At 47.8% G+C, this 13,726-nt stretch overlaps 1 protein-coding gene across 4 annotated transcripts in view; it reads left to right on the top strand.

Annotated features, from left to right (window-relative positions):
- The window catches only part of Ncald (neurocalcin delta), a 383,940-nt gene that overhangs the window by 358,962 nt on the left and 11,252 nt on the right, over window positions 1-13,726 (top strand). For all 4 annotated transcript variants that reach the window (XM_087190755.1, XM_004850229.4, XM_021262740.2 and 1 more), the window contains one exon: window positions 1,806-2,202. In XM_087190755.1, coding sequence (XP_087046881.1) covers window positions 1,825-2,202 — 378 coding nt within the window. In that variant the 5' untranslated portion in view covers window positions 1,806-1,824. The remainder of the gene's footprint in view (window positions 1-1,805; window positions 2,203-13,726) is intronic.

Raw genomic sequence — 13,726 nt, 5'->3', positions numbered from 1 at the left:
ATCACGCTGGGGACTGCTGCCAGAACACTGATCTTTGGGGGCAAACCAGAGCAGAACCATAGCAACCATCAAGGACAAGATGTTACTTTCATTCACCAGAGTTTGTCCCTACCAAACAAACATGGGGTTTCTCAGCTAGGACTATCGCGCGCAGTTTTGGACGGCTGAATTCATGTTACGGATGAGAAATCCGAGGTGCACCATTAAGCTAAATGGCTTACCCAGTAACTAGTCAACAGCGGGCCAGGCTTTGAAGCCAAGTGTAGTTTACTCTGTATCTTGAGCTTTTCCCAACTGTGTTCTGACACCAGCTCAGTCCTGGAATGACTGCATGGGGCAATGAAGAGCATTTGCCCTGAGATGCAACTTTAGTTAGTCATAGGTGCAACTTTAGCAGTCATAGGCTGCTAACTGGTGTCATTCTCTGGCCCCGTCCTTAGTCCTTCAACGGGAGTTTCAGACAGAGATTCTTGTCTTCCACAAGGTATTGTCAAGCATTCCTGTCTCTTCCTCCTGCTCCTCCAAGCAGTGAGACTGTCCCAGCCACCTCAGATTTGTCACACTGTCTAACTGCATCCAGATGGTTTCCTTAAGTTTAGTCATCCCACTCAGGAAAGTGTTGCAGTTATCTACTGAAACAAATTCTGGACTAAATTGCAAACGCCCGCTTCTCAAATAACTTATTTTGTGCTCCTCTGCCTTGTTTGTGTTATGGCCTTTCAGTGCTAATGATTTTGTAAATGTGGTGTAATTACTGTTTACAGAAAAATAGCTGCTCCCAGATCAGCCTCAGTAGGAGGCGAAGCCAAATGTTGAGGCAATTTGTTTTTAGTGAAAAACAGCTAATAAATGAGAGCACTTCTTAAGTATTGGGAAAAGAACTTAAGTTCGTTTTGAAGAAACAGTGCTTTGTATATGCAAGGAAACAAATCATTCTTCAAAGGATTAGGTTTAAATATGAAAATGGCAATCTTCCCCCAAGGCCAGGCCCAGTTGATTTGCAAATAACAAAACTGTAATAATAGTGATTTGATTGAGCACCACATTCTAAAGATTGCCCCAAAAGGAAAACTTGAAATTACTTGTAAATTCCATTAAATGTTTTGGAGCTCTGTAAACCCATGTATTATGTATTACCTCATGTTTCTGAGTTCTGGCCTCAGGCAAATTGCCAGCTTAGCAACCAAATGACAGTTTTAAAATTCTAATACAAACCAGCCTCTCTATTTTTTCTTAATCTTCATGGAAAAAAAAAATCACGAGAGGGAAGAGAAAGTTACTGGAACGCTCAATTTATAAATTCTATTTGTGCTCTATTTAGAGTTGTAGTTTAATTTAGCTCTTGTAGAAAGTGGGGTTTGCTTGATTCAGCACACCGAGGAGCCTCCAAACTCAACCCCATCCCACAGCTATGGATCATGCTAATGGGAAAAGAGGTTGTCCGTTCTCTCAGCAAAGAGCAAAGCCAGAGCCAGGTTCAGCCTCCAACGCAGAATCAGAAAACAAATCAACTTATGTTTCACCTCGCTTGAAAATATTTGAGCAACAAAATATGCTATCTTCTGTCTTGGTCTCTCGCTTCCTCTTCCTCTTCCTCTCCTTTACTTCTGCTATTACTTGGATTCCGTAGTAGAACCCCAGCCTTCTTAGAGCGCTTCTGCAACTTGGGGGAGCCAGTGTTACCGGACTAGAGCAGCGTTGGCTTGCTTGTTTGCTTGCCTTTTTTTTCTCCTGAGGCATAATCACAGGTGATCAGATGGAAGAGCAGCTCTGCACATGACACGTGTTTTCTTTCCTCTCTGCAGCTGAGTTCTCGTCGCCAGGATGGGGAAACAGAACAGCAAGCTGCGGCCCGAGGTCATGCAGGACTTGCTGGAAAGCACAGACTTCACAGAGCACGAGATCCAGGAGTGGTACAAAGGCTTCCTGAGAGACTGCCCCAGCGGACATTTGTCTATGGAGGAGTTTAAGAAAATATACGGGAACTTTTTCCCTTACGGGGATGCTTCCAAATTTGCAGAGCACGTCTTCCGCACCTTTGACGCTAATGGCGATGGGACAATAGACTTTAGAGAATTCATCATCGCCCTCAGCGTGACATCGAGGGGGAAGCTGGAGCAGAAGCTGAAGTGGGCTTTCAGCATGTACGACCTGGATGGGAACGGCTACATCAGCAAGGCGGAGATGCTGGAGATTGTGCAGGTACGGGGGCCCTCAAAGGGAGCGGAGCGCCGTGTCACCAGCGAGAATTGGAGTTGCAAGCTGGTGGGCACGGGGCATGGTACTGGCCCAGCCAGTGCTTCTGAAAGGTTTGGACCCGCGTTACAGTACAGGGGGATTGCACATAAAATCCACGCTGGCTGGCATCTCGGAAAACTCATCACTTTGGTGATGCTGGGCCCACATTATTGTCTGCTGTAAGTCACATGGTGCTTTGGGGTGACCCACATGATGCAGATGACATGTGCTCGTCAGTGGGTGCGACAGTTTAGATCTAAAATGTCCCCCAAAAGCCTTATGAGTTCCAAGATGGAGCTTTTTGGGGGTGACTGGATCTTAGGGGCTCACACTCATCCACTGAGGAGTTCCTAGCTGAATGTGCTGTTAGGAGGTCGGTGACTAGAGATGTGATCGGAAAGGGTGCACTCTTGTCCCTGGCTCCTTCCTTCTCTCTCTCTCTCTCTCTCTCTTCTGACTGCCATGGGTTGAACAGCTTTGCTCTGCCAGACCCTTCCACCGTGCCATTTCTGCCTGGAAGCCTGCCAGTCATGGACTGAACCCTCTGAAACTGTGAGCCAAATAACCCTTTAAGTTGCAGGTGTCAGGTGATGGCAATGTGACTAATACAGTTGGCCATGCTTATCATGGCCCTACCACTCACCCTTGCAGTGCCCTGCCCAGGCCTGGGCCTGTGGTTTGGAGTCCATACCCCTGGAGTAGTGTTAATGAGCAAGTTCTGACCTGGTTCCAAATCCTCCATCTTTCTGTGTGCGATTCTGACCATGTTAGTTCCCATAGCAGTGTCATCTGTAAACAGAACGGTTGGCCATACCCACCCATGCCATGAGGTGACTCTCCCGGGTGAAATGGCTCTCACAGTGCCAGCCATGGCTGCCTGCTCCTCGTGGGACCCCAGTGAACTTTGAGGAAGTGGGGGAGCAGGTCAAGAGTGTGGCCTCGGCAGCTTGCTCAGCTACGGGTGAAACCCTGAGACAAACCTAGAGATGGACCTAGGCCTTGGGAGAAAGCAGGGCTGCTGCAGAGAGGAAGGAGGACTCGGTGGGTGGTAGAGGCAGCAGGGCTGGCAGTCACTCACTCACAGTCTTGGCGCTTGAGTGGGGTGCAGGAGGGAAGCATCCGGCAGCCCCAAAATGGGGCTTTGGCTTCCTGCAGGGCTCAGCTCTGAGGCCGCCTCACCCCGGAACAGACCAGCAGAAGTGGGGAGGTGCGGCTGCAGCCCCAGGGGAAGGGTGGGGTGAGACAGGCAGGGAGCGTGGCAGGAGCGCCTGGGGACCTGGTCGTGGAAGTGGGGGTGGAGCCCCCACACTGCGACCTGACCCGTGACTGATCACCGAAGCCGAGCAGGGCTACCCTCTGCTCCTGGGCCAGCGAGAAGGGACAGCTGCTGTTGCTGGGGGGCGAATGGCAGGGACCCTCCATGCTTGGCCACCCTGGCTCTGCTGGCTGGGCCGCAGTGTTCTTCCTGCACCCCGAGCAGGAACTTAGGAGCAGCTCTGTGCAAGGATCCCCAGACACGTGGGCCTAAACAAGGCTCTCCCTTCACCTCGGGATAAACACACAAAAAAATATGTCTACTGTCAAAATCCGGGCAGAAGAGAAAAACAGGAAAGAGAAGGAGGAGACTTATCTGTGACCCAGCCTGCCCACAAAAAGAATCACTACTGTTGATTTTTAGATCTATCTTTCCTGGTCCTATTTCCACACATTTGAAAATATCCAATTGATTTCATCATGTGTATACTTTTCTTTAACACAGTAATACAAGTGTTTCTCATGTTATAAAATCATCTGTATGGTCCGACAAGAGGTTGCAATAGTCCTCTGATAGATCAGAACTTACTTAATCTTGTTGGATACCTAGGTTATTTTCAGTTTTCATTATTAGATATAATCTTATAACTTAGAAAAATAAAGTAGTAAATCAATAGTCCTTCTGCCTAAAGCTTTTTTCTGTTTTTAGGATTATTTCAGAACAGATTCCCAGAAGGACAATTAGTGGATCAAAGGGCACAAGCATTTCTAAGGCTCTTGATACACACTGCAAACTGTTTTCCCAGTGTACCCCCAGTGTGTGATGGGTATTCCTACATAATTCTACTTTCCTGATTTTTCTCATTGCTAAGTGAACAAAAATTAAATTGTCAAAGGTGACCCATTGTATCAGTCAGCTTTCTGCTACTATAACAAATACCCTAGATAATCAGCATCTCAAGAGGAAAGGTCTGTTGTGGCTCATGGTTTTGGAGCTTTCCTGTCATGATCGGGTGGCCTCATTGCTTCTGGAGGGAATGTGCGATCCAGTGAGAGATTGGAGCCCCACAGTCTCCACTGGAGGGCACCCCAAAGTCCTGAAGACCCCCCGCTCAGCCCCAGCCCTTAGCATCTCACCCCTTCCTCACAGTGCCACAGGCGTCAGGCCACACTTTCCACATGGGGACCACTCGAGATCCAAACTACTGCATCCCCTCGAGTTAGCCTTCACCTGTGTCCCTTTTTCATCTTGGGGCTCTTGTCTCTGCCTTTCTGTATTGAAAAAAGGCAGGAATATTCTCCTGTTGGAGAGAGTTTTTTCTTGGCTGGGGTATGAGAAATTCCCACCAGTCACGGTGTTGTCTCCTACTTAACAGCCCCTAGCTCAGCTGTTCTGGCTCATTTCACAGCCACATCAGTCAGGACGTAGACAGGGATGCAGGGCGGAACCTACAGACCACATGGGCTTATGCAAATCAAGAATCATGTCTTCATTTTGTACCAAGCATTCAGCACCTGTGAAGTACCTGGCGAGGTACTGTCCCTTTGCTGTGGATTCCAGACACAACGGGAAAAGGGCAGAAGATCCTAGAAGACACTGCCCAGTCCCTGGGAATGCAGTCCACATTGAGTACAGAGCGTAAAAAGTGGTCACACAAATGGAGACTGCTCTCCGAGACAGAGACAGAGGCGAGGCATGCTCCTTTCCAGGCCGGGCTATGAAGACACAGCATTCCTCAGGACTGATGCTTCTGCAGCGTCCTTATGGAGCCTGCAGGGGAAGGCCCACCTTTGCTGAACTCTTTCCCACAGTGCCCACCCCAAGATTAATATTCATGGCTGCAGGAAAATCTGCAACACCCTGGAGGACTTCCAAATCATCAAAGGGATTAAATCAGACCGTTTCACATTGAGGCTCTGTAAACTGAAAATGCACCCATTCTTATGCTAATCGCCCTGATTTCAATTAGCCCGGGTGAAGGGGACTTCCTGGAGAATCTTACTGAGCAGCCCATTTTTCTCTTTTCTTTTTTAGTCTTTTTCCCTTCCTTTCTCAAAGCCCACAGTCTCGGGGCCTTTATCACGGTCACAGGCGGCTTTGTACCTGGCAGGGGTCTTTGTCCTGGCCAGTCTGCACTCTTCGGAGAACACATTTGCTTTAAAGAAATTGTGCCTGGGAAAACATCTGCTGGAAGGCAGAGTGTGGCTAAGGGAACCACAAGCAAATGAAGGGTCTACCTGAGAACACAGGTCTTGCGCTTGGTAACGAGTGTCGATTCATAAATTCTTGCCTAAGCTCATCCCTCCAAGCCTCAAAAATTCAAGCAATTTAATGAAAATGTTTGTTGTTCACGGTCGTTTGCATTCTTTGCTATTTCTCAATTTTGGTAGAAAAGACTCTAAAACGTAGGAACTCCTGTGGATTCTGTGCAGTACGGAAGTCGACTGCAGTGCTGAAATCCAGCTGGTATCATAAAGTGCCACAAAGCCAGTGGCTTTCAGCAGCCTGCATTTATTATCCTACGGTTCTGAAAGTCACGAGTCTGCAGTCCCTGGGCTGATGGGAAGGTGTGTTCAGGGTTGTGTTGCTTCCAGATGCCTTTAGGGGAGATCCTTTCCCTTGCCGTCCCTACCTCCCTGTGAACATGGCTGAGTCGGGTCAGGTGGGGCCCCTGCTGTGCTCCAGCATCTCACTGTCTTCCCTCTGTTGTAAGGGCTCCTGGTCACACACCTTGTGGGTAAGGCGGCACAGCCCTCCCATCTCAAGGCTTTATCACGCCTGCAAACCGTCTCTTCCTGTGGAAGGTAGCAGGGCCAGAGGCTCCGGGGATCCCGACGTGGACAGGACTCTTAAAATGTGTGGGTCACTGTGAGTTCTGTGGAGGGCCGAACTGCATGTGCAGGGGACATTCCTTAGTCTACCGTCTGTGCCACAGTGCAGTGTGTCCTTTTTAAAGAGAATTTCTGGGCTATATCACCATCTGGGTGAAGAAAAAACCATATACAAGTTTATTTTTAGAGGCTTAAATGAACTTTTTCACATTTGTGTGTGTGCGTGTGTTATAAAGTGTCAGATTTAGGAGCATATTTTAGGCTTGATATTTTATTGCATTGAAATCATCTCTCAGGAATTTTTTTTCTTTTTTAGACAGGCTCTTGCTATGTAGTTCAGGCTGGCCTCGAACTTGTGGCCGTTCTCCTGCCTCAGCCTCCGAGTGCTGGAAGTACAGGCATGTGAGTCTCAAGCCAGACAACAACCTCCACCTTTCTCATCCTGAGCATTCTCTCCTCTTTCCGGGTGCCACCAGCCCCTCACTGCAAGCAGAAGGAGGCTCCTTCCTGGCCCGCCCTGGTCCCTGGGTCTCTGCCCACCGGGCAGGCCTGCACACTATACCATCGCAGCATGGCTGGGGCTGAGGAAGGGGCCCAGGTGGCCGGACCAATTCCATCATGGATGCTGGGAGCAGGGCCGTGCCCAGGTTGAGGATGGAAATTCGGACTCTGCTCTGTCCTGTTCTCAGACTGCAGCTAATGGAGCCCTCAAGAGGTCAAACTCCAGGACTGTCAGGGAGCAGATGTGCAGAAACTGCGCTGCATGAGCCCTGTGATGGAATGAAGATTACAGATTGAGACCAAAGCTGACCGACTGCCCAAACCAAAGATGGAGAGAGAGCCAACGAAGAGGAGTCATGTGACAAGAGGAGTTCGGGCTGACATCCCTCGCCTTGCAGACACATGTGTGTCATGGACATTCCCGAGCTTGCCCTTCCTCCTTCCCCTCATCCTGTGTCATATTCCCTATTCCAGGTCCCTGAGCTCGGGGTCCTGTTTTATGGAGGCTGTGTGGCATTCCGTGGTCAGGTCCGTTACCATGAGTGCAGCGCCACTCAGCACCTGTCCCAGGCAGTCCCTGCCAGTCTGGACCCCAGCTGTCACCCACAGTTTCCAGAGCTGGGCAGGATGCCCCCTGCCACACAGAGCAAAGTCACGTCCCGTTTGGGGGCCAGAGCTCTCTGGTGGGTAGAGTTACTTGTATTGGCCTTGGCGTGACATGTATAGGCACCAGGAAACGCGCGGTTCCCCAGCTAAATCTACCCCCGGAAAACCACAGCAGAGACGTCCCCCTGAGGACTCGGCCGTCTCTCCCTGGTGCCGTTTGGTTTCCCACCTGGGAATAAACTAAACCCTTGGGCATATGCTGTGGTGCTCACAGGACTCAGACAAGGAAAGATCACTCTTCCGGAGACGCATAGTTGGCACCAGGAATTCCCATGCCTCGGGCATGCCTGGGAATGTTGGGGAAAGCTAGCTCATGGTGGCCCAGTGCAGGGGAAACCCTTCCCCGGCTGACGGCTGACGTGGATTACTCACCACAGTCCTCTGGAGCTCACTTAAGACCAGCTTAGGCTAATTTGTAATTAGATTCTCACTCACGGGATGCTAATGATTGCTTTGAAAATACTTGGCATTTGGCTGCCTGTTTTTCAGAATTGAGACTTTCTCCCTCCCACTAGTGACAAGGTTAACTGGCACTTCTGTGGGCTGCAGGGTGAACCTCAGTACACGGCCTGTCTACATTTTCACACCTTTTGAATCAGTGAAACCCAAGAAAAGAGGTCAGGACTATGCTGGCAGCATGACACAGAAAACTTTGCTTTTGTTTCTTGTAGCAGTGTGGGAAAAACATATTTTTTTCTGATTTCCCCTTGTGCTGAAGAAAGTGTGCATATCGGCACTGAGGCAGGATGGGGAAGGGAGGGGTCCTGGGACCGGCATCAAACAGATGAGGAGCCCACCTGGTGTCCGGAGAGCCAGCTCTTACCAAGCCCGACCGCCACCAGGCCAGTGCTTGTGCCCCAGAGGATCCGAATGAGGACCAGAGAGGCTTCTGTGTGGTCATTTTAGAACCCTGTCCCACGTAGCATTTGCATTTTCCCCCCACACACCTGTCTACTCGGTGTCATAGACACCATGCCACTTAAAAGATGTTCCTTGGAGCCCTGAAACACTGCTTTTCTGATTCTAGTGGGGAGGAGAAGAACTTCTAGTCCATCTTGTGTGGCTCCTGGGGGTTTAGCTCCAAACCCTTGCTTAATTCTCTTTTCTGAGTGTGGGCCACCAATGTCACTCTAGAGTGGAACTTTGATTTCTTTCCCGGAGAAAGCTCCAGGCCTAGGCTTGTGACTTCTCTGAGGACTGACCTTAGCTTGCTTATCTGCTGTGTTGGGTTGGCCCCTTTCTCCCAGAGTGATTCTTCTTACGATTGCAAGCCACACTGTGGTTTAAGAGTTCAAGTTCACCCTCAGCACCAAGCTGACTGGGCTAAGAAGGGTGTGTGCGCGCTACCAGAAGCCTGCTCTCCCTGGATGCTCCCTCCTGATCTCCTCTGTGGATTCCTTTTCCTTCTTCTGCAACCTAAACTTAGGGAATCCCAGGCAGGTTCCAGCACAGTCCTGCCCCCTTGGGCAGTCTCATCTTTTTGGTGTTGGTATAGACAAGGCTGCAAGGTTAGGGATTTCTGTGCTTTTAGGTTTGTAGGGCTGCTGTAACACGTTACCCTCAACAGGTGGCCCAAGACAGCAGAAATCTTTTCCACCACAGTTCTGGAGGCCAGAGTTCAGAATGAAAGCATCAGCAGTCAGTTCCTTGTTCCGTGCCTCTCACCCAGCTTCTCTCACTTGTTTGGTCTTTGTGGGCTCCTTGGCCTGACCCAGCATCTCCCCAACCTGTGTTTCCGGTGCTGCATACAGTAGTCCCTGTGTGTCCGTGCCTACATTTCCCTCTTCCTGCAAGGACAGCAGGCATGGGGTTGGGACCCCTCAGGCCCGCTGTGATCTCAGTTTGACTGACTACATTTGTAAAGACCCTGTTCTCCAATGAGATCACACTCACAGCTCCCGGCGGGACTGACTTTTGGCAGGACTCTATTCGGTTCAGAATGCAAGCTTTGCTGTGCTCAGCAGGCACAGCATTCTCAGCTCATTGGAGGGATGGAGAGACAGGCCCAGCTGCTCATCTCTACTGCACCCACCTGCGAATGCGCATTGTCACTCAGATGTCACACTGCCACCTTGACGTCCGCATCCTAAACACATCCTTGCCCACCCCCAAAACACATTTGTTCGTAAGTGGCCTTACCACTCATCTGTCTCCCTGTCAAAGTCAACTTTGGCGCCCTCCCACCACCTAACTCCACATCTGATCATCACCGTAACTATCACACTGACCCCCTTAATGTTCTTAAACCCGGTCATCCCCATCCACCCTTCCTGACTGTCCCGCTTCAAGTTGTGCTGATCTCTCCCGCCCTGTGCTTTGCAGTGGTTGGTCTTTTTCCATGGCAACTGTCATGGGAAGGAAGAGACCAGGCAGGGCCGAAGCTCCTTTTATGACCTAACTTTGATGATACATAACATCCTTCCACCACCCAGCCTAATCCAGGTGGTCACAAAGGTCTCTACCCTTCACAAAGGGAAGGGAAACCCGGAGTCTACCTCCTGATGGGACGGTGGTGTGATTCCAGAAGCCCATGCTGGACTAGCAGAACTGTCCTGGCCATTGTGGGAAGATGCAGCGTTCCACCCTCATTCCCAACAGGCCTTCCCATCCACTCCGGTCCTACCCCAGTAGTTTCCCCCATTGACACCAAGTGAGCATTCTGTGCTGCAGATACAATCGTGTTTCTCTCCTGCTTAAAATCTTTTGGTACCTGCTGTCACGTAGGCATTAGGCATCCCCAGTGTTCTGTGTGTTGAAGTCTTGGTACCCAGGGTGGCCCCATTAGAAGGGATGGGGCTTTTTACAAGGCAGGGCCTTGTGAGAGTCCTAAGGTCACTGGGGTATGACTTTGAAGGGGTTGGGGACCCCCGTCTCCTCTCCCTTTCTCTTTTGGTTCCTGTCACGAGGCAAGCAGTTCTGTCCTGCCACATAACCCCGCCTTGATGTGCTGTCTTGCTGCAGGCCCAAAGTAGCATGGCCAACTCTCCATGGGCCTAAAACTTCAAAACTGTGAGCCAAAATACCTTTGCTCTTTATAAAATGATTATTTCCTATATTTCATTATAGCAACCGAAAGCTGGCTAACACAGTACCACCTTGCTTGCTTCAGATAAAGTCTAAATTCCTTAAGGAAGCCTTTGTGGATCAAGCCCTTCAAAATTCATCTTATGCTGTAGTCTTTGAATGGTCCTCACCTCAGATAAAGGTCAAGCAGAAGACTCTAGAAGGCCTTATGGTCTCTTACAACCTACAGCCTTTCCTCATGAGATGGCATAGCATGGCCTCTTAATATCTTTCTTTCTCACTTCCCAGAAGTCTCCTCCTCTGCCTCCCACCCAACCAGACCACGCCCATTTGCCTCTAGCCGTGGTGGCAAACCTGTGGCACACAGATGCCTCCCTATTGGCACGTGAGCCAAGTCTCCCCACCAGCTGAGCCTTGGATCTTCAGGTATAATTGCAATGTTGGCACCTTGTGGTAAATAAGTTGGATTGGGGTTGCAGTTTGGGCACTTGGTCTCTAAAAGGCTCGCCATCACTGTCTGATAGTGTCCTATACCATCTCCCTCATAGTGTGCTCTAGTTTTCTGTTAATTTCAGATAGACTGCTCCTTTTAAGTCTTGAACAACTCCACAAAAAGATATGATTGGTTTATGATCTTAACAGGTTTTTTAAAAAGCTTTACAGGTGATGTATATTTAAAGTTTAGAACTTGGTAAGATTTTTTCTTGTTCTTTTTTCTTTTTAAAATTTTTTTTCAGTACTGGGGACTGAACTCAGGGCCTTGACCCTGAGCTACGTCCCCAGTCCTTTTTAATTTTTTAATAGCAAAGCATTTATTGGTACATTTTATACTTACATAATGGTAACTCTCATCATAGGGAATTTGCACCTGTACATGATACCTCCCACCAACAAGTGCATATATCACAGTCAAGATATTTGTTTCATTCATATGGCTATTTCAGTTGTTTCCAGTTTTTAGTTGTTACAAAAAAAATCTGCTATAGACATTTGTGTACAGGATTTTGTATGGACATAGGCTTTTATTTCTTTTGAGTAAATAACTAGGAATGGAATGGTTGGATCATATGGTAGGTTTGTGTTTAACACTCCTCCTGGCGGTGCGTGTGAGTTCTAATTCAGCCACATCTGGACAACATTAGGTGTGTGATCGGCGTTATCATTTCAGCCATTCTTAGGGGAAGGTGGCCCCTGTGCCATTGTGCTTTTATCTGCATTTCCCTAATGACAGTCTGTTGGGCCCCTTCAGTGTGCTTGTCATTCTTACATCTTCTTTGTTGAAATAGCTCTTTAAATCTTTTGTTCATTTCTAAAATTGCATTGTTTTCCTTCATTTGAGAGGTTTTTTTATGTGTTCACCATACACGTTATTTGTCACATGCATGCTTTGACTATGTTTTCTCCTAGTCTTTGGTTTGTCCTTTAATTTTCTTAGTATTTCTAAGAGTGGAACATTTTAAATTTGATATTTAACCTATTGATTTGTACTTTTACTGTTGATTCTTTTGATACTTTGTCTTAGAAATCTTTCCTTCACTCAGAATCTCAAAGGTTTCTATGGTTTCTTCTGTAAGCCTTGGGTTTACATTTAGTCTATGATGCATTTTGAGTTAATTTTTTAATAGATATGTTGTGAAGTATCTGTTGAAGCTCACTTTTTTGTGTATGAATATCCAGTTGTTTTAGCATCATTTGTTGAAGAGTATCCTTTTCCCTCTGAATTGCCTTCACACCTTGTTGAAAGTCAGCTGCCCATGTAGCTGTGGATCTGTTTCTGGATATTATTCCATTGTGTCTAGGGACCAACACCGCTGATCCACTGGGTCACGCAGCTCACAGAGTCATTAACTCAGTACCAGTGACAAATTAAAGATACAGAGTTTAAGGGAGGGAAGGCACTTTGGAAAAGAGTGAAAAGGAAAGGCTAGCTAGCTACCTGGATAAGGGCCTGAGTAGGGAGCAGTGGACGAGTGGATCCCCAGGGGCCTTTCTCCCTGGCTTCCCTTACGGGGGGTTGGAGATGCTTCCCCTACCCAGAATTTGCTGTGACTCAATTGGCTTCTGGGCACCCTGTCCAAGCCACTTCTTCTGGCGCTGTATGTGTAACTTCTTTCCATCCGCTTGTTCATTCTTGACAGCATCTATCCCTGGGTGGGCACATGGTTGGCAAGGGGATGCCTTATTCATGGTTAGCTTAAAGTTAGTGAGGGGGCGTGTGGGGATCTACTGTAGGAATATGGTAACCGTAGAGCATGTCTGTGTCTGTGTGTGTGTGTGTGCTGGTGCACAGGTGTGAGTGTGTATTGTATAAGAGCTTTCCCCAAAGCCAACCCCTCCCCACTCTACTTTGCCTACTGTTAGAGGTGGGCACAGTGGCTTAGCTTGGCTCTGTGTGCTTGGCTTCCCCCGCAGTCTGCCTGTCAGTTTTCTCCCTTGGGTAGGTTCCAGTGCCACCCATGCTATCTTGGTGTTTTTTTCATATCCGTTTTTTTCTCTCTCTACCCTTGTCCCAGGGGAAATTCTCTTGTAAAGTTTTAACTCCTGCTAGTCAGGATTAGCCAGAAGACCTAATGAGGCCCTCACCCGATTCTCACCCTGCCGACAGACCCCTCCCCTACACTTCTATTGATTTAATTTTCTTTTATGTTGGCAGTACTGCACTGTCTTGATTACTGCAGCTTTGAAATGAAAGGGAGAGGAATGGGAGAAATATGAATCAAGATGTGTCACGTACAGGTACAAATTCCATATAATGAATGTGATCATCGTGTATAATCTAAATTATACCAGTAAACTTAATTCATGATAAAAAAGAAAGTTGAAGATGATACATTTCACTTTTTGAAGAATAAAAAGTTTCTGACTTCTAGAGATAAAAATAATAAGTCTTCAAATCAGATAGTGTTTGTCCTCTAATTTGTTACCCTTTCAATATTGTTTTGGCTATTTTATGTAATTTTTCTTTTCGCATATACTTTAGAATCAGCTTACCAGTTTTTGCAAAAAAAGAAAAAGTCTACTGGGATTTTGATTGGATTTGCAACAAATCCATGGATTAATTTGAGAAGAACTAACGTTTTAACAGTATTGGCTTTGCCGACCCAAGGACCTGGTTAGTCTCTCCACTTAGCTGTTTTTACCTATATTACCGACAATTTGTGCTTCAGGCTTCCATACCCTTTATCTGAACCACTTAGTATATTTTATAGTA

Source organism: Heterocephalus glaber, unplaced genomic scaffold, assembly GCF_053883595.1.
Source record: "Heterocephalus glaber isolate CG9 unplaced genomic scaffold, H.glaber_assembly_v1.0 deba00001556, whole genome shotgun sequence".
In the NCBI taxonomy this organism is placed as follows: Eukaryota; Metazoa; Chordata; class Mammalia; order Rodentia; family Bathyergidae; genus Heterocephalus; species Heterocephalus glaber.
This window is presented reverse-complemented; position numbering and strand designations above follow the sequence as displayed.